This window comes from Electrophorus electricus, chromosome 18, assembly GCF_013358815.1.
Source record: "Electrophorus electricus isolate fEleEle1 chromosome 18, fEleEle1.pri, whole genome shotgun sequence".
Classification (NCBI taxonomy): Eukaryota; Metazoa; Chordata; class Actinopteri; order Gymnotiformes; family Gymnotidae; genus Electrophorus; species Electrophorus electricus.
In genome coordinates, this window is record NC_049552.1 from 8,621,889 (window position 1) to 8,648,320 (window position 26,432).

Below are 26,432 nucleotides of genomic sequence, written 5' to 3' on the forward strand. Positions count from 1 at the left end.
TTTTACCACATGTAAATCTGAATAAGCAAAAGGGTACCACATTAATATTTTATTAATGATATTGTTTCCACTGTAACAGATTGTATAGTACATTTGAATGCTAATAACACAATTTTATACTGTGCTGCACACTCTACTAAAGCAGCCATTAAAATATTGCAAATGACCGTTGCTAGCTTGCCGCTAACACTTTAGAACCATAAGTTAGTTCTAAATTCAAACAGAACAAGTTTGAACCTTTTTGAAGAGGTACTCACATTGACTATGGTATGTTGAATATTTTTATTTCAGAAGCATTCAGTATTCATAGAGTCACAGAAAACAGAGAAGCCTAGTTTTAATGATTGGGTATAGTTTACCATAACTGGTTTACCTGATCCATATAGTACTCACCAATGAGAAAGTTGGATGACCCTCTCTAGCTGTAGGATGGAAAACACACTGGCTACTTACTGACTACTTTTTATCCATAAGGGTCTCATCAGCCGGATGACACTATATTACATCCAAGCTTTCTTTGAAAAATGGACTCTACCAATCCCACTCAAATGATTTTATTATACTTCAGGTATCTTGAATTATTACTGAGCTGTGTAAATCTGCTTTTAGTTATTGAGCATGAGTGAGCTGGGTTACTGTACAAGAATTGACTAACTCATTTAAAACTCATAGGGAGTTAAATTTTACTTTGCAATTATTTTACCCATGACTATATAGTTTTAATTGATTATCTTAATTCTTTTTAAAATGTTTTTTTCTTTTTGGTTTATTAACTATGTTGTTATTGCTTTTTAAGGCCTGTTTTATTGTCTTATTATTATTATCACTATTGTTTATTAATTGGATTGTGTTTAGTCTTTAAAATTCATCTTATTCTGCTGTTTCCTCTTTAACCTCCCCAGGGTACTTGGCTACACTTATGATAAGGGTTCCCTCTTAATGTAAACCCAAGCTTAAATAAAGATGATGATGCTGATTACGACATTGATGACGATGACATAATGTTGGCTCAAAAATATACATATTAAGGAGCTCTGCTGAGTCTTATGTTACAATTCAGTTGGGCTGAAATATATACCCAAACATTTGGCTACTATCAATGCACTTAGTTTGGTATTGCACATTGCCGGTGGTATCTTTTCTCTCTTTTTTTTTCAGTCACTCCCTTGTTCTGTGTTCCTCTACAGGATATTAATAAGCGTCTGTCACTGCCAGTGGATATTCGTTTGCCAGAGGGCTACTTGGAAAGGTTTGCTATGAATAGTCCTCCTTTCGACAAACCCTTAAGTCGGAGGCTACGGCGTGCTTCTCTGGTAACCCACTCTTCCCTTCTCTCTCTCTCTCTCTCTCTCTCTTTCTCTTTCTCTCTCTGGCACTCTCTTTCATTACTGTAGTTTCACTAAAATTTTAATCATACTTAGCTTTAACAGAGCAGAGAAAACATGTATGGTACCTTCAACACTAGATTAGTTTGCCAACTGTACGCTACCTGCCATTTAGTAGCCAAATTGACAGTATTAATCATTACAGTTTTGCAGATGAAACTTTTGTGTCTGCATGCATTGTATGTAGTTACTGGAATTTAGATGGTTGTAGGATGCTAGGGTATGAATGTTTTTATGTAGATATGTTTTGTGAATAATGTATATGTTAGAACATATATTGATATAGTAGCTTGAGCACAGATATCCATGGCTTCTTGTAGTTATGATTTAGACATAAATTATGACTATAAGAAGATATAGCCTCTGTATCATAACTGTCTTTAAATTGGGTCATCTGTGTTACTAGAGTTGTAACTTGATGAATGGCATGAGTGAGAAAAACTGTTAAGCCTTCCACTGGCGTAATGTCAAATTACAAAAGAGCTATTGCTGGTCAACAATTTTTGTGCTTATTTCTAAATTTATAAAGGTTATCAGTCAGTATTATCAACATTATTTGTCATAGTGGTGTTTTGAATAGAGTGTCATAATAGTGACAATTAATTTTCAGATTCATTCTTCTATTTTCCTTTTGTCTTTGCTGAAACAAACCAGTTAAAGTTGTTACGATGCATTGTCATGATACCAAACCAGGCCATTTATCCAAATGATGTGCTTGCATTTATTTTCATTTTGAGGAAGAATAGAACTTCCAAATTAAACTTTAAAATATACCACTCACAAAAACACACAAACAAGTGAAACTTGTTTTGAAATTATTAACATTACTCAGCAGTGGAGCAAATGTATGGTTTTATTCACAGTCCTTTCAGCAGACACTGTGGTTAACTAGGATTTCTTTAGTCACTGGACTTCCATAATCAAAATTCATGATAAGCTGCAGCGTATAGCTCAGTGTTTAAGGTCCTTGACTATACTAATCAGAAGGTTACCAGTTCAAGCCCTACGACCACCAGGTTGCCACTGTTGGACCCCTGAGCAAGGCCCCTAACCCTCAGTTGCTCAATTTGTATACAGTCATAACTGTAAGTTGCATTTATATCAAAGCATCAGGTAAATGTAAATACATAATATTCTGCTTCTAGAATTGAAATCCTCAATTAGATGTCTATATGATAAAATCCTTAAGAGTTTGCTAGAAGATTAATCCTTACATTATAAAGGGTACAGCTGAAGGTTAATATGTAAGTGCCCTCTCTGTTGGTATTGGCATAAGGCCTAGGGTATTTTTTTGTTTGTTTGTTTGTTTTTACTTGTGGGTGTGTGTTATGTGTGAGAGGGTCAGAGAGAGAAGGTGAAGTAGTTAACATGCTTCAGTTGGTAAGCTGGTCAGTGTAAATGCTGATGGTCTAGGACACACGAAACATAGGAGGCACATTTACCCTCTAGTGAAAATCAAATGTAATAAGGTCAGAGCTGGTACAGTGTACAAACACTGTGCTGCTAGGTTTGTATTAATTTAGATACCATGAGTTACCACAGCATTTCTGTGCCTTAGGTATAAGAGAAAGCCAGGTGCCATTTTTTAAATTCTGTTCTCTTTGTTACTTCCTTAAAGTGGTATTTTAAAGTGATTGTTTTTGATTAATTTGGCTCATAAACAGACATTTGAATATGGTGTTTTGTTGGTTGGCTTCTTAGAAATTTGTTTTTTATGTTAAACTTTGCATCATAGCCTTAACTTGTTTGTCTTGTTTAACCTCTTGTGTTTTGGCATTTCTCATGCTGTTGCATGCTTTTAAGAACTTCCTCAGGTTAATTATATACAGTATGCAAGTACACCCTAACATTTTGCTGTTGACCTCTAACCTTTTGCTCTTTATCTCACTCTCACACAGTCTGAAATTGGCTTCGGGAAATTGGAAACATACATAAAACTGGACAAACTTGGAGAGGTAAAAAAAAAACAACTCAGGGAGCAAATCGAGAGATGATGTGTAGTGTTGTTGTTGTTGTTTGTTTTTTAACTAAATAACATGTTTCTGTAAATTTTTTTTACTTTGTCAACATTCTCCTTTTATGTAGGAGTGAATGAATGTCATGTCCTTGTTTTCCAAAAGCCTGTAAATATGTGTTTATTCCTGCCAGTGAAAATAGCAGGGTTTGCAAAATTATCTGCTATCTCACTGATGTAACCTTACATAACCTGTAATCTGATCCATAATGATAAATATATATGTTACTTTGGATAAGAGCATCAGACAACAGCCAGTGACAGCCTTCCAAGGTTCAAGAATTTGAATTAGTAGGTAAACATTTCCATAGGCAGTTCATGCATCCAGACTACAATGCAGTAAACAACCACATACATATTAAAGGATGAATCATAAACAAGACCTGTCTGTATGTGATATCCACTATTATATGCTGTACCTAAAAAGGTTCAGGTGATTTTGTAACCCAGTAAGCAAACCTTGGTAAAATTTTAAAAAATCACCAGAACCATTAACCCACAAGGTAAATATTTCCAAAAGTTGGAATCCATTAAGAAACAAAAAAAAAAAAAATTAAAGCCTTCAGAAGTGAGCTAAAATAAAAAGAGTTTCATCTGTGCAGGGCACCTATGCGACAGTGTTCAAGGGGCGCAGTAAACTGACTGATAATCTGGTGGCTCTGAAGGAGATTAGGCTGGAACATGAAGAGGGTGCACCCTGTACTGCTATACGTGAAGGTAACATAGCATGTGCTGCACCCTAACATTCACCCTCATACAAATATTTAATGATATAATTAAGATCAGCAATTGGTCAAAATAAAGTTTCACTAATGTCTTTATCTTTCTGTCTGTCACTCTCTCTGTCCTGTGTCTGTATCTCTCTCTTTCCATCTCTTTCCTTCTTTCTTTCTTCTCTTTAAATTAGTGTCCCTCCTGAAGGATTTAAAACATGCCAACATTGTCACTCTTCATGACATCATCCACACAGAGAAGTGCCTCACACTGGTCTTTGAGTACTTGGTGGGTATATGAGAGTGTTACATGATGTGTGTATCTCTGTGCATCTGTACTGGAGGTTGTTGGTAAGTGTGAGTAAGTGTCCTAACACTTGGTTTTCTGATTAATATTCAGGAAAGGGATTTAAAGCAGTACATGGATGATTGTGGGAGCATCATGTGTGTTCACAATGTGAAAGTGAGTCTACATACATTTCTTCTCTGTACCTGATTTGCAGTTGAAAGCACCAGTAATAGAAGAGAAAACTGAGATGTGAATACAAGTCAGTTCGTTTCTTAGTTTTGTATATGTGCTTATTTATTTTTGCTGAAATATTGGAACTTTATAAAAGGCTGTAGGAACTTTATAAAAATCTTTTTAAAAAATTGTTATTTCATTTTCTTGAACAATATTCAAATTCAAATTTATTTATACAGCACTTTTTACAACAGATATTGTCACAAAGCAGCTTTACAAATGTCCCAGTCCAAGCTCTCAGTGAGCAAGTCAAGGGCATTTAGGAAGAAACCTTGAGGGGAAGCAAGACTCAAAAGGGGGGCCATCCTTCTCTGGCCGGCAATGGTCACCACAATAATAACAGTTAAAGAGACAAATAAATAAAAACAAAATAAGCAATTCATTTTTAGTCCAGCTTTCTAGAGGTCCTAGTCTTGTCCCAAGGTGTGCATGTGTCTGAGACCCATACACCAAGAGAACGTCCATTAAGGGCAACGGAGAAGTAGTTTGCTAGGATGGAGCTGTGGTGGGCTACAGCAGGGGACATCAGGGGGTGGTAGGAGTAGCCATGGCAGCTGAGACAGGATGAGGCTCAGTGACATCACATCGGGTAGGTGTACCTCGGTAGAAAGAGAAACTCTTAGATTGAACAATAGGGCATAGAAATCCTGTTCAGGACATGTGGCTTCACAGATTTTGAAAATACCACTTTTCTCAAACTAGTACTCAGCATCTCGCATGACCTTGGAATTCTTTTTAAAATTAGTGTTCATGTAGAGCAATAACTTTAAAACTGTCAAATTGTTTCCAATCTGTATAATTTAGATTTTCACATTTACTATTATCTGCTCTGCAGATTTTCCTGTTCCAGCTGTTGCGAGGACTAGCATACTGCCATCGAAGGAAGGTTCTACACAGAGACTTGAAACCACAGAATCTTCTTATTAATGACAGGGGAGAGCTCAAACTGGCAGACTTTGGTGAATAAAAATAACACTATTTTGACAGTGCCAGTACATACACATGAGCACATATACACCATGAAAAGGGTAGATAATTGTAAAGTGTGAAATGTATTTGATGTCAGTGGGAGAAATGTATTCTTGAATTTCACACAGGTCCGCCTCTTTGGGGTGAGATAATTTGCTTTCCCATTGTAGATATGCCACAGATTTTGTTGTTGTAGGTTTGGCTCGAGCAAAGTCTGTGCCTACCAAGACTTACTCTAATGAGGTGGTCACACTCTGGTACAGACCGCCTGACGTGCTTCTCGGATCAACAGAGTACTCCACTCCTATAGACATGTGGTGAGATGCATACCCAAACATTTTCTCTGCAGACACCTCAGCAAAGGAACACAGGTAGAAGAGGCTTCATATAGCATTTAGTCTCTGTGAGGGCAAGAATTACAGGTTAAAAGTGTGATTTACAATAACCCTAATATAAATAACTATATTTAAGGGCTTAGGATCTATGAGGGGAATGAAGGGTCTAACTGTTTTATGTATTTTGAAGGGCCAGAGGTTTACTGAAATTATTGGGTGTACCATCCTCCCTGGGGAAAGTCTTTAGAAATGCATCAGTCAGTGGGGCAAGAGCCTCACTTAAGGAAGCATTTGCTTAATTTGGAAAATTCATAAATACAGAGAATTCAAGTAGCACACAAGGTCATAATACTGCTTTTCTTTCTTTCTTTCTTTCTTTCTTTCTTTCTTTCTTTCTTTTTCTTTCTTTCTTTCTTTTGTTCTCTCTTTCTCTGTTTAAAATGCAATCACTTAATTAGTCTCTGTGTGTAGGGGAGTTGGCTGTATATTCTATGAGATGATCACAGGACGCCCTCTGTTCCCTGGCTCTACTGTGGAGGATGAACTCCATCTCATATTTCGCATCCTGGGTAAGGCCAGTGTGATGGTGTATCCATGTGTGGTTGTGTTTATTTCTGCACATTATTTTGGGTGCCACAGGGCTTCTTTTTTTCCCCACATGTATCTTTACTGTATCGTTTATATTCACATGTCTCTGTGTGTGTGTGTGTGTGTGTGTGTGTGTGTGTGTGTGTGTGTGTGTGTGTCGGTCTGTCTCCATTTCACGGTGTGTCTCCAGGCACTCCCACTGAGGAGTCCTGGCCAGGGGTCAGTACTAGTGAAGAGTTCAAGACCTATAACTTCCCTCAATATCATGCCGAACCTCTTGTCAATCACGCACCCAGGTGTGTGTTTATGTGCATGCACATTAATTAATTTTGGAAGAATGAGTGTGTGTGTGTGTGTGTGTGTGTGTGTGTGTGTGTGTGTGTGTGTCTCCACACATTTGTCCCTGTGCAAAACCATACACAGTATCTTATTACAAATCTGGACCTCTGTCTTTGATTACAGGATAGACAGTGATGGTCATGACTTAATTGCTAAGTTATTACAGGTCAGTACATAAAAACCTATTTATTATTACTCAGCAAATACTTGTGTTTATTTGTGTGTGTGTGTGTGTGTGTGTGTGTGTGTGTGTGTGTGTGTGTGTGTGTGTGTCATTGTATAAACAGTGGAGCAGCAAGGCAGTTTACCAAGGTATTGACTACAAAGTTTCTGTCTGTGTGTCTGTTGTCTGCCTGTCTGTCTGTATTTCTGTCTGCGTGCATGTGCATGTCTACATAGTTTGAAGCAAAGCAACGTGTCACAGCAGAAGAGGCTCTCCATCACCCTTACTTCAGGTGTCTGGGAGAGCAAGTGCATCGACTACCTGACAGTAAGTACTGAATACTAGAATTTTAATTATACTTCACACTATAAAGTTCATGAAATAAAAACATGTCCACATGATTTTCTGCAGGTGAGCCTTTTAGAAGTGAATGAGTGAAAAACAATTTTAAGCAGTTGAGTGACTAGTACCAGTCTCTTTTTATACATGCTACTGGCAAATAACTGTATTATTATAACTTTTTATTTTTCATTTTCTAATTTTGGTGTCACCAAATTCAAGACAATTTTATTTTAAGTCAAGAAAGTAAAGTCTCCAATCGTGCATCCATGAGTGCAACTCCTGATGTGCCAACCCATCGTATCTGAAACATAAGAGTCTTTTAATGAGGAACTGTAAATCACTTTATGTAATTTATGTAAAAGTAAATAAAACAAAAGTAATTAAAAAGAAAACAGATTACATAAAGGCCTTATGGATAGTTTCAAATGGATAATTTCATAGGAATTATTTGATCATATATAAAAATGTAAAAATAGAGGTTTGTCAACTAAAATTGACATTTTTAAGTGTTTGTTTTTGTATTTTTTGCTTTTCTACAGCTTCATATTGTTTATTGGTTTCAATACAGGAAGTGCTTCTACATAAAGCTATTAATCTCATGATTTAAGGTGGCTACTAATCACCCTGTTTCAGCAAAACTGTATTATAAATGTTGATGCTTAAACGTTTGTCAACCCATGCTACTTTTACCATACTAGTTTCATGTTTGGGGTTCTGCAGATGATTTCATTTAAAATGTTTTGGATTTGTTAATTTAATATGTTTTATTGACTCATTAGATTTTAAGGATACTTTTCTGAAGACAAACTGAAGATTCTATTATACAAAGTGCATTACACAAAGTGCATGTGATGCTGTTCAAGATTATTGCAACAACAGAAGGGATAGAACACAGGACTACACAGACTATAAATACCAATACTTAAAATTCACACCATACACTACACACAAAACTATATTCTAGTCCTGTAAGTTAAGACTATCTAATTTCCCTTCACTCTGAAAATTCAAACATTTTATAGCAGTGTTTAATTTCTTTGATGCATGTTCTGAGATCCATATCTTGCCACTGGCATGCACTGACACCAAATGTTCTTGGCAGCTGCCTCCATCTTCTCTGTGAAGGACATCCTACTTCAGAAGGACCCAGGAAAACGTTCCACAGCATACTCTGAAGCAGGCAAGTGATTTAGAACTCTTCTCTGAGTGTGATCATGCTCTTGACATGCTGCTTGGCTGGTAGGTTGGAAAGATGCAATGACATCCTTGCATCAGGACATACATACAGACTTTGCCGTTCCAGACTCATGGAGCAAACATGCAACAGGGAAGAGAATGCAATGAGGAAAGTAGTTATGATTGAACTGGGAGAGAAATTGGAAATGGTTAAAAAAATAAACACATTCTTTGCTGTCCATCACCCATATTGCTGTTACATGCTATGTGTTTCGCAATTCATGCAGGGTTGTGTTCATGTTTCATATGGCTGTAATAGCAACTAACTTGTCTTTGAAACATAGCCTCAAAAATGATTAGACCAAGAGTCTAGATTGGTACTTGGAATATGCCATGCTTTCATGACAGCGAGGCATGCATGCTCACTTTGCATCCGCATCTGGCTCTTTAAAATATGTGCTACTTGGAACGTCGTCCTCTGCTGAAGGGTCTGTGTCTCAATGTTTTCCTGTCTCTCTGTTTTTCACTCTCCTTCTCCCTTTCAAAAAAAATATTTCTTATGCTTTTCTGCACTGCCCCATCCACCTTCCACACCCTTTCCTAAAACCCCACCCAACATGCCCTTTTAAAGCAATGCCCCATAAGATGGGTCCTACCTGTTTGGAATATTTCCAGAGAGAAGGAGCAAAAGCCCCACCCTCCCCCTCTACCAGCTGACTCATTCTACCACTCTGGTAAATAAACACTCCCTTCTTCTGTCCCTGTTTTTCTCATCCCAGGCTCTTTTTTTTATTGATCTTCTTCCTCTTTGTTCAGTGTTAACACTTGTTTAATGTTGCATTCAGTTTTGTGACTCACCCCTAATTGTGCCTCCTGTTTTCTCTCTCCTATTGCCTGCACTCTTTCTTCTGGATTTTTTCTTCAGTCATCACTCCCTTTTGCACATCTAAAGACTTTTTCTGCTCAGTAAATATACTCTTTCAGGTGTTTCTTTTAAAAAGTCAGGGGAGGGTGAAGTTGTTGGCACAGCATGCCACCAGTGGAATCTTTCTTTTTCAGGGTTTGTCATCATGTATGTTTGTAATTATGTATGTAACTTTTGTTACTTACTTATAGCTCTGTATGATGAGTGTTAGTGTGCATGTTGTTTGTAAGAGAGTGAATGTAGGCATCTGAGAGGGAACAAAAAAAATATTTTCTGAATTCTTTTAAAATTATGGCTACATTATGTCAGCATAGACAAATGATTTATTTTTGTCTAAAGAATTTACTTCATCCTAAAATGATGTGAGCAAACTTGCGAAGGTAGCAGACCATCATACTTCAGTTTGCATTTTGTCATTATTTAGAATAATTTATTGTGATACATGCATACCCTTCCAAGTGCAGTCTTGTTCGGATAACTGCATATGGAGCGTTTCACAGACCCTAAGAAGATTTCCACATTTTTGTATTTTTCAGACCATGGATTCAAATAATTTTTCTCATCCATCTTATTTAATACTATACAGTGATAAAGCAAAACGGTTTTCTACATTTACATACATATTCAGGCTCCCTCACTTAATGCTTGGTAAGAGTACCTTTGACAGCAATGACAGCCCCAGGTTTTCTTGGGAATGATCCTACAAGCATAGCACACCTTTCTGTTGGCGGTTTGTCTCATTCATCTAAGCAGAATCATTCAGGTTCAGTGGGGAGGGGAGGGGGTGTACTGGTGCGCAGTGATTTTTAGGTCATTCGAGAGATTCTCTTCTGTGTCCAGGTTTGAGCTCTGGCTGTTTTCACAGAATTTATCCCAAAGCCACTCCTGTGATTTCTTATAAAACAAACCTTCGCCCCAGTCTGGGATAAAACTCTGGACAAGGTTTTCACCTGAGATGGGTGGGCAGGAATATCTTGGTGGTTCCATACTTCTTCTGTTTTGAAAATGATGGAGGCTATCATGCTCTTGGGCACTTTAAATGCTGCAGAATAATTCTTGTATCCTTCCACATATCTGGGACTTGACACAATCCTGTCTCGCAGGTGTAAGGACAATTCTTTCAGCCTCAGTGCTTGGTTTTCGCTCTGACATACACCATCAAATCTGAGGCATTATATATACCTTATATAGCATTTCCTAATTTTGTCCAATCAATTCAGTTAGTCACAGGTGGACCACTGAAGTTGTTTACCAAAGCCCATTAATAGAAATAGGATGCACCAGAGCTCAATTGCGAGTGCCATAACAAAGGGTCTGAATACTTAGGCAAATTAAATCTTTCAGTTTTACATTTTAATAAATTTACAAAACATTGGAAAAACCAGTATTTGCTTTGTCACTGTGGACTATAGTGTTTAGATTAATGAGAAGGAAAAAAACAACCAAATTTTAAGACTAGTCTGAAACATACCAAAATGTGGAAAACTTCAAAGGGGCTGAAAATGTTCTATATGTACTGTAGCCTGGGCTAAGATAAACCACAAGGTGGCATCAGACTCCTTTGATATCTATTTCTCTTTTTATTTCCTGGTAAAGTTTTCATGAAAACAGCTGGTAATACTTTATAATTAGTTAATGCCCACATAAACAGCTAAGCCTGCATGATATGGACAACATTTATTGCAATTATATTGCTACATATTGCGATTGCCGTATATTAAAAACATATTGGTTAAACTTAATGGTTAAATGACTGGAATGTATTATTTTAGTCAAATTTGCTTACACACTTATCAGGGACATGTGAGGTTGGTCATAACTAAACAGTTCTGTGCAGCAAGCTACCTAAAACATAAGTGCTCGGGTTATTTTCCTCTTGTAAATCTCTTCCTTTAGGATCAGTCATAAGCTTGTTTACAGGTTTAGACCAACCTGGAAATAAATATATCTTAAGATTTTTGCTTTAGAAATGCATTTTAGAAACACACTGGCAGAAGTCGTTGAAGAAGGTAATTTCACAGTTATGATTTATTTCAGTGAATCTGCATCATGATTCCCTACAAATGTTACTGATCTCTGATATATATGGATTACAAATAACATCTTAGACTTGCAATCTGAGGAATTTGAAAAGGGAAGCATGTGAATTTGCCACAGTTCATCTTGTGATATGGAACAAGTCACACGTCATCTTGTGATACGAAAACAACCACACTGGCTGCATGATCTTTGTAGTGGTTGCTGTGGTGATGACGATGATGAAGCTGGTGCTTGAGTGCACAATGCAGCATACGACCAAGCACCTCCTAGCAGCTCCATGCTGCCCGTCTGGCAGCTGCGCGTAGTCCTCCATGGCCAAATGCGCCCCTTGTATGGACTGACCAACAGTGCCAGTGCTGGAGGGAACATTGTGTCTGTGGCAATGAAGGGAGCTCCAGCCTTATTCCTATGCTAGGAACAGGACAAAAGAATGGGACAGCCAAAACTGGATAATGAAAGCTGAATGCTGAAAACACTGGAAACCTTATTATAATGTGATGGACCAAAAACATATTTGTATGAATATTTACAGAAATTAAGGCATGGTAGCCACATGACTGTTCTACTCACATGTGTCCAAGCTCTGTTTTTTTAATCGTATTATTTAAGGAAACAGCAAAAATAATATCACACTTTAATGCCACTGAAAACAGAATTGTCACCTGTGTACTTGGTTGATGTCCAGCCCGTGGAGATCTTGCACATCTTGTGCTGAACCTTTGATATGACATATTTAAAAATAGGCCTGCATTATTTTGTTAGATTATTATTGATGTGATTGGTCAAAACACCCACAGAACACTCAAATGTTAAAGAACAATATTGTTAATGCCAAAATTGTGATAGCAGTCAAATGACAGCTTGTGCAGCAATAAACAATAATGTATTGATTTGACATACCCTGGTATCCAAGATTTAGAAATATTTGTAAATGATTACAGATCTACATAGTATGGTATTGTGGGCTACTGTTATGAAGAGGTGCACACTTGCTTGTATAATTTTATTCAGTAGGGGTATGTTAGAAAAAGGGATTTTCGATATGCTGTGAAAGAAGAACCACTGTATAAAATACTAAGACCTAATCAGTAGCTAGAGGCTGTTAGCACACACAATGCTTATGAAGTGATTAGTGAACATGAACGCCGATTGTATGGTATTAGATATATGATAAATTCTTTTCAGCTATATGCTGTGAAAGTGATGCATCATGCTTATACTTGCCCCAGAACTGACAAGATCATACTAGAGGTTCACTCAAAATGGACCCCATGTAGACAAACAGCAAGTGAGGAGTATAATTATAAGTGAGTGATTTAAATATATGCTGCAAGTGTAAATTTTAGTAATTGCAAGTGTAGTAATGTTTTTTTGTTTTACCAGGGAGTTGCAGTAGGCTATTTGCTGATACATAGAGGAGTGTGAGGGAGCTGTTAGAGAGCAAGCACAAGCTTGAGAGGGAGCGAGAGCCCAGACACACACTGTCCCTCCTAATTCGAGGGAAGGAGCAGTGAGGACAGACACACACACACACACACACACACACACACACACACACACACACACACAGACACACGTGTTACTGCTTTAATAGGGAGAGGCTTGCCTACTATACACACTTTGATTTATTAATGAACTTAACCTGTGACTGCATAATAGAAACAAATCACATATATTATTTCATTAAAATAAAGAATAGAAATAGTGAATTGGTTTAAAAAATAGTTAAAAACAGACTGTCAACATGTCACATAGTTAGAGATACACAATGGGGATCAGGCAAGTAGAAAAGGAGATAACACCACTTCCCATGATCCTATCAGAAGGAAAAGGGACAGGAAAAGAAGTAATGAATCTCATGAAAAAGTGGAACAAGATGACAAAAGAGGAAAAAGAAAAACAGTGGCTCATGAGGGGGTCTTTTGATGAAGAAACCTACCAAACTTGGACATAAGACATTCACTGTTATTTTATAATGTAGTTTTCATGGGGGTTTTGTTTGATTGAGTCGGCAGAGTCACTTCCTATTTGTAAAACACACAAACTCGTGTGTGTACAGTTAGCGGCAGTTACAAGCACAAACACATAAGGGAGAGGCATTTTCCTCAGCAGTTAGACAAGACAAATCAGTACAGTTCTACCATTCATTTCTTTAAAAAGGAGAAGCAGCTCCTATTTTACACCATTGACAGTTGTGTGAAAAATGCTGAGTTGAAGGTTGTCCAGCAAAACCGGACTTGTGTAGTTTTGTTTTATTTTTACAGTGTTTATGTGGGTAGCAGGGTGAAGTGTTTTAAAAAGAAATAAAAACTAATCTGTGGTGTTTGTTTTAAAGCAACATGAACTTTCCTCAACAAGTTGACAAAAAAATCTTTTGGAATAATTTTGATTCACATTCAACATTCATCCTTCTCTCTTTCTCTCAGCCCAGGGGAAGTCCCGCCGACAGAGTGTATTGTTTTAAGCAAGAAGCATAGTTGATGACAGCGCACCTAAGGCATTAACAAGGACCCTCACCAAAAGAACAGCAAAATAACCTAATGATACAATCAACGAAAGAGAACCTGAAACCATGTACGCTGAGAAGGGTGAAAGAAAAAACTGAAGTTTGACGGAATGAAAAATACACTACGCAATCAAGAAAAATAATGCAAATACAGCTCATGAAGGAACATGAGAAGCATGTCCCACTGCTCCTTTATACATAGGGTCATTCTTCAAAGAGACTTTTGATGTGGTGCATTTGCACAGGAATCATGAAGACCTCAGTTGGATCATGTAGATGGATTTTTGCAGGTGCCAAGAAGACTTTACAGGAAAAGACATCTTTTTCCCCCACTTAGACAAAAGTGTAAGCTGCTTTTTTCATATGGCACATCATATCATGCCCCTTACCTTGCCCTAATACATACACCACTCATAAATGTTCAACACTGTGCAAGCCTCTTCATTCCAGATGTACAGCATACCTCATTCATGTCCACATGTACAACTTTGTGCATGTTTGTGTGTGTATCATTATGCTGGAGAGGTGGATCAGGAGTATAGTTACATAATGTTTAAATGTTGCCTTTTGATATTTCCAATAACCCTCAAAAAAAATCCTGAACCTGCATCACATACTGCTGTGTTTGAATGAATGGCTGTTGCAACTAACCTTTGGCACCTTATGGTAGTTAAGCTCAGGCTGTCTTCTTTAAATACAAAACCAGTGACCTTGGATGACTGGAACCCATTCAAAGTAACTGACATGAAACTGAATTTCCCAGTGCAGAATGAGTGATGCTGCATGTCTTTTTATAGTACACACTTGTAAAACTAATATGAAGACCTTCCAATTCAGATTGTGTATGAAGAGGACAAACTTGGACACTGTGCAAATCTAAAGCATGCACCTTTGGAGGAGCAAAGGTATTGCACTACTAACTGGCAGAACAGTTATGGGTATTACAAGAATGAATAGTATTATATTAGCATAATGTGCTCACTAGATTACTGTGGTACGTGAACAGGCTATAGAACCCTTCTCAGCTCAACCAGACCAAGCCTCACCTATTATGTATGATTTGAGTATTGTTTCACCCAGTACCCCATTCTCTTTCTCCTTCCTTTTGAGGGCACAGTTAACCAAAAGCATCAAAGCCACTATAACCACAGAAGAGCTGATAACTGTTTTTGGGGAAACAGAGCAGATAATTGTTGATATAATGCCTTCAAAAATATCCCTACTGTGAGTTATGTGCACTGGCAGACGTCCACTGGATAGGTTTGCACAGCCAAGGGTTCTGGATGCTGTAATCAGATGATGAACTAAAAATCAGGAAATGGACTGTTTGTAGTCCAGGCTGAAAGCCATAGAGCTGGCACAACACATACAGAAAACATACACAAACATAACATCTCACAAAACTGTTAGATTAGTTCTTTTGCAATACTTAATAACTTACATCAATTACATCAGTACCTTTGTCATGCAATACTACAGAATTCTCTAGTACACTAGTACATGCACATAAAAACATCTCCATTCCACTGCGCAGACATACTTTCAGTTTCAGAGTCACATGGATTGAAACTGTGTAGTTAGTTCTGCAATTTGTTGATCTGCAAGATTACTTGAATGTGTTTTGTACATGACAGTATTTGCATGGTGAATGTTCAGTTATTAACCCAGTGAATCCACATTAACAGTGATGCTTGGGTTTGTTTGTTTGTTTTTCTTTTTTAATGCATTTTTAAGGATTTAAATCTTTCTTTGTATAAGATAGATGATAATTATGAACAATGACCATGTTGAAATCCATGTCTTCAATAATAGTACAACAGTAGTATATCTTACATATGGCTTGCCTTTTTTAATATTTCAAGAAAACATGCCAAATGAAAAACAAGCCATGTGGAAGTATCATTGAAGGTTTATTTATTTACACTTAAGTTTACAAAACCTGTAACCCGAGGCAAAAATTGAGTAGTCAGAGTAAGAAGGAGCATGTTTGAGACTCTTAACACCTAAAACAGTTATACCTACAGCGTAGTCCTTCCATATAGAACTATAAGACTCCTTTATTCCTACCTGTGAATCACATTTTGAGCAAGCATTTTTGTAATGGTTAAGATGGAAGTTGTATGACCACCATATGAACAAAGGTTTATGAAGGTTAGAGAGCCTTGTATAAAATTAGTTTACCTTTTACTTGAATTTCAGAAAGTTTTGTTTACCACTTGTTTTAATAAAACCCACCTTTTGTTTTCAGTTTCCTTGCATTAGTGGCTATAGCTACTACAGAAATCAGACATTTGGGTAACATTTTATATGAAGGGAGTATTTATAACATATTCCTAACATCTTGCATAAATACTACATAATGCATTCATGGATTATGGATTATTATTAACAATGATGAACTATTCATGTTGTTTCTCACAGTAATTTTAAATAGACTTTTAAAAGTCTCAAATTTAAAAAAAATTCCATATCTCCAATTTTCAGTGCAGTTCATCTGTCTGAATACAGTACAGTAGCTATTATTTTCATGTTACACATGAATACTTCATGAATGGTGATGTAAGATGTCACAAATGGTGATGTAATTTATTGTGTAAGATGTTAAAGTAGCTATTATTTTGAATGTGTTGTGTACATACCCTTCAAATGTTACTGTAATGTGTAGGTACATGCTTTAGTGTTAATGTTATGAAAACTGGTTGAAAGCCACCATCTGGTTACTTGTTTTTGTATTTTGTTTTGTAGAATGTTTAAGAATGTGATGAGACACCAAAGGAGGGCTTCCTTAGAAACAATAACAACTACAGTAACAAATGATGGTCTTTGACAATGATTGGAGCTAATTTCAGATTTATTGTTGTCTTATATTCTTGGTTTAGGGAAACTAATGCACATTTTAATCCACAATTAGGTGTTTCAGAAATACAAAGTGACAACTTCAGTATTTCTTATTCTAAAACAATGAAACAAGGGACTGAGGATTTCTTACAGTTCCCTGAAAAAAAACTCAGTACAAGATCCAGCAGTCTGTACAATAATGCTGGTATAAAATGTTTACAATGTTTAAGAATAGTTTAATTCTTTAAAAAAAATATTGCTGAATTAATTGAGAATGGAAATTGAGCTTAAATTTGATATGAACACAACTGGCTATACAGTTTCTTGATTGTGGATTTAAATACGTGTGTCCTCTGTTTTTATATATTGAGTTAACTAGCCAGACTGTCATGCACATTGAAATTCAATTTTAATGCTGAGCATTTAAACTGTTTTAGTATTTCTTCTTTGCTTTTATAATCACGTCTTACTTTAGTAACTTCAATATCTTGTTAAACACACTAATTATTTAATTAAGGCTACTGGCTCTTAATATTCCTGTTTGATGAATGCATAGTCCTCAGAAAGTTCTGACCAACAGAGATTTTATCTGCACTAATACTAATACGGAAACTGGAAGTGCACTTTCACATTAAATTAACACCAAATTTGGAATTTTAAAAATAATTTTCATTTAATGGCATTTTAAGTAACAAATGATTGATTATTGTAAATTATGCCAAATGCTCAAGTTTCAGAGACTGGTTGATAATTGTTTATAATAGTGATTTACTGAAGCAATCTGTTGAAATTCAAATTAATCTACAAGTCAATCTCTTAGAACATGAGGAGAAAATGTTGATCACATTAGACAGGTATTATCAGTTTGCATGTACCCTGCTTCCAGTCAGACCTTTTGGCATCATTTACTTTAGTTTATCTGTTCAGTTGAGTGTTTAGTTGCCTTCATTCTTGTTGCTCATGAGCATTGAACTGTGATGGAGAAAATGCTTTGTAGACACATCTGTAGTTTGAGCCATTCCTCATTTTTCATTTTAGATGAAAAGTGGAATACATTTTTAAAGATTACTTTCTTATTGTACATTATTTCAAGGAAACATTTCTGATAGAAGATTTCCTGTATTACAACATCAACTCATTTTAATTTGAATCCTTACCTATATTTTTGTCAACATCATTGATAATATGGGTACCTCTAAGCATGTTGGGAATGCTGGATACTTTAATCTTTCCCAGTTTCCTCTGGGATGTAATATTGTGAAAATGACAATAATGGAGGTGGGGTGTCAGACCTCCATAATATTGATCCCCTCACTTTTTCAACTAAGCTGAACTTTTAGTTTTGAAAATGTTAAATTTTATTTTCTATAAGTTTTTTTTAGCATCCTTTTCTAGATGAAGTTTCACAAATCTAGTAGGCAGGCTGTTCTGGAATGAAATTGACTACTTATACATTTCTCACATTAGACAAGAATAGTTAATCAAAAAAGTCTACAAACGCCTTATGATCATTTTTGAAGCATGACAACTCCCACTTTTAATTTGGCACTGCAGTTGGGTTTGTAAATAGAGAACAAATGATCTGTATATCTAGCTACAAAGATAAGATTGGAGCATCTAGTAGCACATAACATCTACTAGATCTGTTGGGGGATGGGGGGAAGGGGGGTTAGCCCTCCGTTATCTCCTACAGTGACACATGGAGTGAATGTCTGTCTGTTTCCATTTCCTTAAACAGTGCCAGTTCCTAAAACATGTAAAAGCAGCAAGTGGTAATGTTGAGACATCAGGACCGAATTTTCCAGTAGCCACTGATCTTTCATGACAATGTAGTGACATAAAAAAATTCTTAACTTCACCTAAAGTACATGCACTTGGTTTGTGTAGACTAGGTACTTATCTTTTTTTGAATGCATGTGCCAATGTCCAATAAAATTTCTGCAAAAGCATTTTAAATTGTTGCATGGGTATTTTGGGGCATGTCTTTACAGTCACAATGTATAATTTGCTAGAAACTAATAGATTGGACAAAAGTAGAATATTTAATCTAGATTATTTTCAAATATGAGGTAATGTTCAGGCTTGAGAACAAACACTATTTTTAATCTATATTTAAATAAATTTAATAAAATAAACAAGGAACAAGGAGTATCAGGCATCTAGGCATTCACTTTCATATTAGAATCCTCACTGTTCAATTCTGATTCTTTTAGCTCAAATAGGATTTGTCTATTTTGCATTCATGCAATCATGATTTGCAGTCATGCAACTGCCAGTGACCTGTATCTGTCTGTATTATGTACAGATATATCTCTCCTCTGAAAGGGCCTGCAAACTCAAATCAATACGTTCTTGCACCAGTCAAAAGTCACCAACAAAAAATTCCATAATTGTGAGATTACTCATGGTATTAAAACCAGCAAGATAGATGCACAAGTAGCTCATGAATACTAACAAGACCAACACTGATAAATTAAGAGTGTAGCCACTCAGGAATCATTATGGAGTGTGATAGCATCTGTAGCGGAAAGAAGAAATCTCATGATTGATGAGATTTATTCAGGCACTACCCTAATTAACAGGGAAATTAAATTAAGAATTGTTAATTCAGTCTCAAATTAAAAAAGTTGCCAGTTCAATAATGTGATTATTTCTCAGCTACCAAATTACCAGAGGTACTGAGTTCACTAAACTAGCTATAGAACAACAAATGTAACAAACCATGTAACCAAAACAAATTAACCCAAACTAGATTTGTGGTGGACCGAAATGGCCAACTAAGAAAAGGTGTGCTGTAGCCCACCACACCTTCACCCCAGCCAACTACCCTCCGTTGCCCTTAGTTCTCTTGCAGGATATCATGATATTACTGAGCCTCTACCTCTGTCAGAGGGGTCCTGGTTCCTGTCCATGGGCCAGGGGTAAGAGAAAACCCACTTTGACCAGATCAAAGTTTCATCAGAGGAATAATTTATAATTGTTGCTACAGAAGGAAGGACCCATAAACTATTCCAACTACCTAAGTGGACTTAAGGGACACATGATTGTGGAGTACTAGGACGCAGTGGCTACCTTTACTGTTGCATGCACGCTGACCTAATTTACCTGTTGCTCAATCCTCTATATAATCCACAAACATGAGCATCAAAAAAAGCAGTGCTCATGTCTACCCATGCCAGGCCCTGCTAAAAGTTCAGAGACCAACCAATAACCAACCTGGAAGATGACCTTCTGGAGATGTTAAGCAACCTTGGTTTCCTACAGGGACTAAGCCCCCAGACCTCAGCATCACCTGATGTCAGAAGCATGGTAAGAGGGCAAGAGTCCATGCTAGGATAAAAGCTAACTCTAGCCGACCAGCTCTACCATCCATCCTGATCTCCAATGTCTGCTCCCTGTACAACAAGCTAGACTACATCTGACTACAGCGTACCACCCAACATGACTGCTGTGCTTTTGTTTTCACAGAAAAATGGCTACCCAGCTGTTTGTAATCATTTCATTTTGTACTGACAAAAATACAACTATGTCCAGTAAAGCCTGAGTACAGAGTGTGTGTCTACATCAGCATGGAATTGTGCAAGAACTAATCTCCAAGCAATGCTCACCACTGGTCGAGGTTGTAACTGTTAAATGCAGACCATTTTATCTAGAATGGGAATTCACCAATCTGTTCTTAGTTGTGGTATACATCCCCCCTGAACAACAATGTCAAAGAGGCACTTGCTGAACTGTATGGGGCTATTAGTGAACTAAAGAACACATACCCAGATGGACTGTTTATTGTCACCAGACATTTAAATCATGCAAATCTCAAGTCTGTGTTCTGTAAATTCCAACAACATGCAACAACACATTGGATCTTGTTTACACAAACATGCCCAACACACACCGAGCAGAGCCCCACCTCCACTTCAGACACCCAGACCACATCTCTGTTATGCTAATACCAGCATGCTCATCAGACGCTCCAAGCCAGTTCTGAAACAAGTGAAAATCACCACACGCATCGACCAGAAGTGAATGACTACAGATGTGAGTACACTGCTGAAGACTCATGATGCAACCTTCAGAGCAGGTGAAACGACAAAGTGGTCCAGGGTGATCTCTCTTCAATCAATATTGATGGTTCTTCTGTGCAGATTGTTACAAACAGCAAGTTCCTTGGTGTGCCCCTAATAGAGAACTTCACCAGGACCCTCTATAGTCAAGAAAGCCCATCAGTGACTCTATTTCCAGAGGAGACTTGTTACATGCCGGTTGATGGCAAGACAACAGGAATGTAACAGTCCTATGAGGAGTCTGTGTGTGTAAAGTAACCGAGCATGAGACCAACACCAATAACTTCTGTGTTTATATCGATTTACTTGTAGCTATAAAAACAGACATCGATGGCGAGCACATGGTTCAAGGAATAAGAACAAGGAATAAGAACAAATCTTGAGTGGTCAAGGAATATGGGTGGAAATTGTGGACGGTGCTAAAGAAACCAAAATAATAAAACAGCTTCCTTGCCTACCATATACCTTTCCTGATTAACAATGCTACAAAGTGGCAACCGACGCTGAGCTACCACATATATACATTGTAATCACCTGTAACCATGTTACCTTACTTGTATACTCCGACAGATAGCGGACACCTAACAACAATCTCATAATTAATACTCAACAACAGCAGCGTTCACACATATTCACAAGATGCCTTAAGTAACAACCCTCCAGCATGCCCCAGATCAGCGCTGCTCCACTTCCGCAGGAGGTCTGCCTTTAAAACAGAAGTCCCGCCACCATCTCTGCACAAAAGGCTTCTCATTGGGTTACCTGCAACAAGAAACGCAACCAATACGGAACACAAACGTGCACACTTGGCACGTAACAAGACTGAAGAAATCTCACCTCACTACCACCAGACTCACCATGTTCTACAGAGGGACAATAGAGAGCATTCTGAGCAGCTGCATTACTGCCTAGTTTGGGAATTGCTGTTTCGGATCGAAAGACCCTGGAGAGAATTATGATGACAGCCGAAAAGATCCTCAGGTCTTCATCATGGACATTTACAACACACGCTGCTTTCACAAAGGTACCAGCATTGTGGATGATCCCACACACCCCTCACACAAACTGTTTTCTCTCCTATTGTCTGGGAAGAAGTACCGAAGAATTTGGGCCGTTACAGCCAGACTGCAAGTTTCTCCCCCCATGAAAAACAAATATTTACAACAAATATTTAACAAATTTAAGATTCCATTTAAGAATACTGTGTTCTTGAATTGGTATACTGGCTGTTACCTCTGTGACTGCTGTATGCTAAAAGTGTACCTGATAAAATGTCATATTATTGCATATCCTTTGCACATTTGCCCACTTTATTTTAGGTGATGTGTACTATGAATGTTGACCTATATGGTAATGTATTTCATATTTATTGTTTACACTTATGTTCTTCTTTTGTGTTGCACCAAGGTCCTGGACAAATGTTAATTCATTTCACTGTGTATCTGTATATAGCTGGAATGACAATAAAAAGCCTCTTGACTCTTGATTTGACTTGAGATATAAGCAATAAGTAAGCTAACCTTGCTACTAACCATGTATGTACAAAATGTCTATTAGTGAAACACACAAAAATGTTACATTCCTCTTTACACGTGCACACACACACACACACACACACACACACACACACACACACACACACACACACACAGAAATACATAAACTGGCATAAACAAAAATACTTTTTTTACTATTAAAATATACAATGCTATTTCAAATTTTTAAAAATACATTAATTCAAGTATATTCACACTGTAAAACCTTGCAAATATTGAAGATACTGGCCAACCAGTTAGTCCTGGAACTTTCACACAGTCTTTAGGTTCTCATAGCAAACTGAAAACTGAAAGGAGTCATAGCAAACTGAAATGACTAATATTAGTGTCAATCAATAAAAAAATGAATCGAGTTAATCACAATAATAGACTGATTAATCATGAATTGTCAAATTTGTAATATAATATTAAAATGCTAGTACTGATTTGTATTTTTTTGGTAGGGGATAAAACAAATAGGCTACATATATAGTGCAAGGGATGCATGATAAATCTTTTTTTACTCTAACATCTCAGTGTAGCCGAGTAAGATTACTCAGCGAACTTGTTTGACATGACTCCAGTCAACCAGTTCATAAAGCCTACTTTTCTTTTAACCAGTTGCTCTGGCAGACTAGCTTGGCTGCACTCTGCCAGTGTAGTTTGACGAATACGGCTATAGACATCTCAGTGCAGCATCTTTGCTAACATCAGCAAAGATGTGCTTTGCCCGAAAATGGTACTTTAGTGGAAAGATAGTTAGGATGTATTTCCTAATCTTGTCAAAAATAATTATGTGCCTTATAAATGATGATTCAAATCTAATACAAAGCAAAATGTTATTTGCTGGTTTTATATCTGCTAAGAAAATTGTTTTACAGAACTGGACAAATTTGGGATAAGTATGCAATCGTTCAGGATATCCAATCTACTTTAAATGGTATGAATGCCTGACAGCACAACTTAACCAGGCTCAACCCTAAACTGTTGAGGTCTGGCCGTCTTTTGGAATCTTAGATTTTATTCAACTTATGTACTAAATGTGAATAACTCTGCCATTCAAACGATGTATGTACTTGTAAGCCCTTATTTCTCTCCTTTGTTTTGTTGATGTAATGGACCCCTGTTATGTGGACCAGGTAAATAATCTTGGTGTCATTTTAGATCCCACACTCTTCTGTTATTTGATTGCCATGTTAAAATGGTTACTACAATACACTCTGGTCTTCTGATACCCATTTATTTTATGTTCCTTCCTCTGTAGGCTCTACACCATGGGAGCCAAGGCTTTTATTGTAGCAGGTCCTAAACTCTGGTACACTCTTTCTGCTCAGTTTTATGCATGTACTTCTCTCCCTTCTTTCAAAAAGCATCTCTTTCATCTTGCCTTCTCATAATGTAAATATTGCCGCAATGTGAGTCTATTCATTTCATCTATTTATTTATTTTGTTCTATTTTAATTTTACTATGTGAAATTTATTTTAATTCTTATCTTATTGTGTAAAATTATTATTTTTTCATATCGTCATTTTTGCTCTTTCAATATATGTTCAGAGACCTTGGGGTATCTTATAAGGTGCTTATAAGCAAAATGCATGCTTTGTGAAGCAAATTCCCAGAGCCCTAATACCAGCATTTCAATATACATATGGCATTGTCATACTGTGTTTGGTTTTGGAATGGAGCACAAAAGTCTCGTAGAACTGGTTTGAAATAATAAAATGGCAAGAAAAGGGATATAGACTCTTTTTTGACCACTAGGGGTCAAGATTTAGCTAAGAGCGCAATGCTATCTAACAGTACATCAGTATTATGTATGTACTTATGAAAAAAGGCAGTATGATGTATGACTTCCCTGCCTTACTTCCACACTTTGTTTCCAATAAATCAAAAGTGCATCTTGTTAGGGGGTGTTGTGCTCATTGAGGTAAAATAATAAAAGATCCAGATGGGCAATATACAGCAGGTGAAATAAGTATTGAACAAACCACCAATTTTCTAAGTAAATATATTTCTAAAAAGGTGCTATTGACATGGAATTCTCACCAGATGTCGGTAACAACCCATCCACTCTACACATGCAAAGAAATCAAACCATAGATGTCCATCAATTAAGTTATGTGTAATAATGATAAACGACAGGGGAAAAGTATTGAACACGCTTACTGAAGTTTTTAATACTTCGTACTAAAGCCTTTGTTGGTGATGGCAGTTTCAAGACGCCTCCTGTATGGAGAAACTAGTCGCATGCATTGCTCAGGTGTGATTTTGGCCCATTCTTCCACACAAACACTTCAAATCATGAAGATTCTGGGGGCTCCTTCTATGAACTCTGAGCTTTAGTTCCTTCCATAGATTTTCAACTGGATTCAGGTCAGGTGATTGGCTGGGCCATTTTAGCAGCTGTATTTTCTTTCTTTGAAACCAGTTAAGAGTTTCCTTGACTGTGTGTTTGGGATCATTGTCTTGCTGAAATGTCCACCCTCATTTCATCTTCATCCTGGTAGATGGCAGCAGATTTTTATCAAGAATGTCTCAGTACATTTGTTCATTCATCCTTCCTTCAATTATATGAAGCGTGCCAGTGCCGTATGCTGAAAAACAGCCCCACATCATGATGTTCCCACCTCCAAACTTCACTGTTGGTATGGTGTTTTTGGGGGGGATATGCAGTGACTTTTGACCTCCAAACATGGTGTGTTTTATAGCATCCAAAGAGTTCATATTCGGTCTCATCTGACTAGACTATATTCTCCCAGTATTTCACAGGCTTGTCTAAATGTTGTTTAGCAAACTTTAAACACACTTCAACATGCTTTTTCTTCAGCAAGAGAGTCTTGCGTGGTGAGCGTGCATACAGGCCATGGAGCACTCAACCATTACTTACCGTTTCCTTTGAAACAATTGTACCTGTTGATTCCAGGTTTTTCTGTAGCTTTCCACAGGTGGTCCTTGGCTCTTGGACAACTCTTCTGACAATTCTTTTCACTCCTCTGTCTGAAATCTTGCGGGGAGCACCTGGTGGTGGCAAGTTTATGGTGAAATGATGTTCTTTCCACTTCCGGATTATGGCCCCAACAGTGCTCACTGGAACCTTCAGTAGTTTAGAAATTCTTCTGTAACCAATATCATCAGTATGTTTTACAACAATAAGGTTGCGAAGGTCTTGCGAGAACTCAAAGGTTTTACCCATCATGAGATATTTCTTGTGTGGCACCTTGGTAATGAAACATCTTTTTATAGGCCATCAGTTAAACCATCTGATATTAATTTGAACTAAGTGGCAAGATTGCTTTGAAATTACTGATAGATTGCAGCTGGTGTCATGATTTTCCATGGCTTTTTGCACCTCTCTTTCTTCATGTGTTCAATACTTTTTCCCTGTGTTCTCATTGTTACACATAATTTATGGACATCTATGGTTTGATTTCTTTGCATGTGTGGATTGGATGGGTTGTTACCGACATCTGGTTAGAATTTCATGTCAATAGCACCTTTAGAAATATATTTACTTAGAAAATTGGTGATGTGTTCAATACTTATTTCATCCATTGTATATGCTGGTTGTGAAGACATCATGGCTGACAAAATGCTCAGGGTAACTAAGACATTTAGGTACTTCTGTGTAACATTACGGTATTGTCCATGTTATGACCTGACTTATGTCACAGTCTCCTACTCAGGGTTATGTTTGTTTTACAGGCAAAATGGGAAGGCCTAACATTTATTATGAGTTGCATCATTATCTCTCTTTTTTGTAAACTAATTTTAAAATGCTATGGCAGTTTAAGTCACTTATTGCTTTTTATGTTCATAGTGAAATTGCACCGTCTCAGGGAGTTTTTCCTTGCCACTGTCTCCTGTGGCTTGCTCACTAGGGGCTTAGACTCGGACATTCATAATGCTGCTTTGTGACAACAACTGTTGTAAAAAGCGTTATATATATAAATTTGACTTGACATGAATGCTATTTGGCTTG

General features: G+C 37.2%; 1 protein-coding gene across 7 annotated transcripts in view; it reads left to right on the plus strand.

Moving 5' to 3' along the window:
* The window catches only part of LOC113577265 (cyclin-dependent kinase 17), a 37,128-nt gene extending 18,323 nt beyond the window's left edge, over window positions 1–18,805 (plus strand). For 2 of the 7 annotated variants that reach the window (XM_027009803.2, XM_027009806.2), the window contains 14 exons: window positions 1,188–1,313; window positions 3,284–3,340; window positions 4,002–4,116; window positions 4,307–4,401; window positions 4,513–4,575; window positions 5,471–5,594; window positions 5,801–5,921; window positions 6,411–6,508; window positions 6,718–6,823; window positions 6,990–7,032; window positions 7,266–7,356; window positions 8,474–8,551; window positions 9,179–9,281; window positions 9,473–11,214. In XM_027009803.2, coding sequence (XP_026865604.1) covers window positions 1,188–1,313; window positions 3,284–3,340; window positions 4,002–4,116; window positions 4,307–4,401; window positions 4,513–4,575; window positions 5,471–5,594; window positions 5,801–5,921; window positions 6,411–6,508; window positions 6,718–6,823; window positions 6,990–7,032; window positions 7,266–7,356; window positions 8,474–8,551; window positions 9,179–9,264 — 1,203 coding nt within the window. In that variant the 3' untranslated portion in view covers window positions 9,265–9,281; window positions 9,473–11,214. Of the gene's footprint in view, window positions 1–1,187; window positions 1,314–3,283; window positions 3,341–4,001; window positions 4,117–4,306; window positions 4,402–4,512; window positions 4,576–5,470; window positions 5,595–5,800; window positions 5,922–6,410; window positions 6,509–6,717; window positions 6,824–6,989; window positions 7,033–7,265; window positions 7,357–8,473; window positions 8,552–9,178; window positions 9,282–9,472; window positions 11,215–13,938 lie in introns of those variants that run through there. The other 5 variants (XM_027009805.2, XM_027009807.2, XR_003410610.2 and 2 more) reach the window with 4 other exon arrangements.
* The last annotated feature ends 7,627 nt before the right edge of the window (window positions 18,806–26,432 follow it).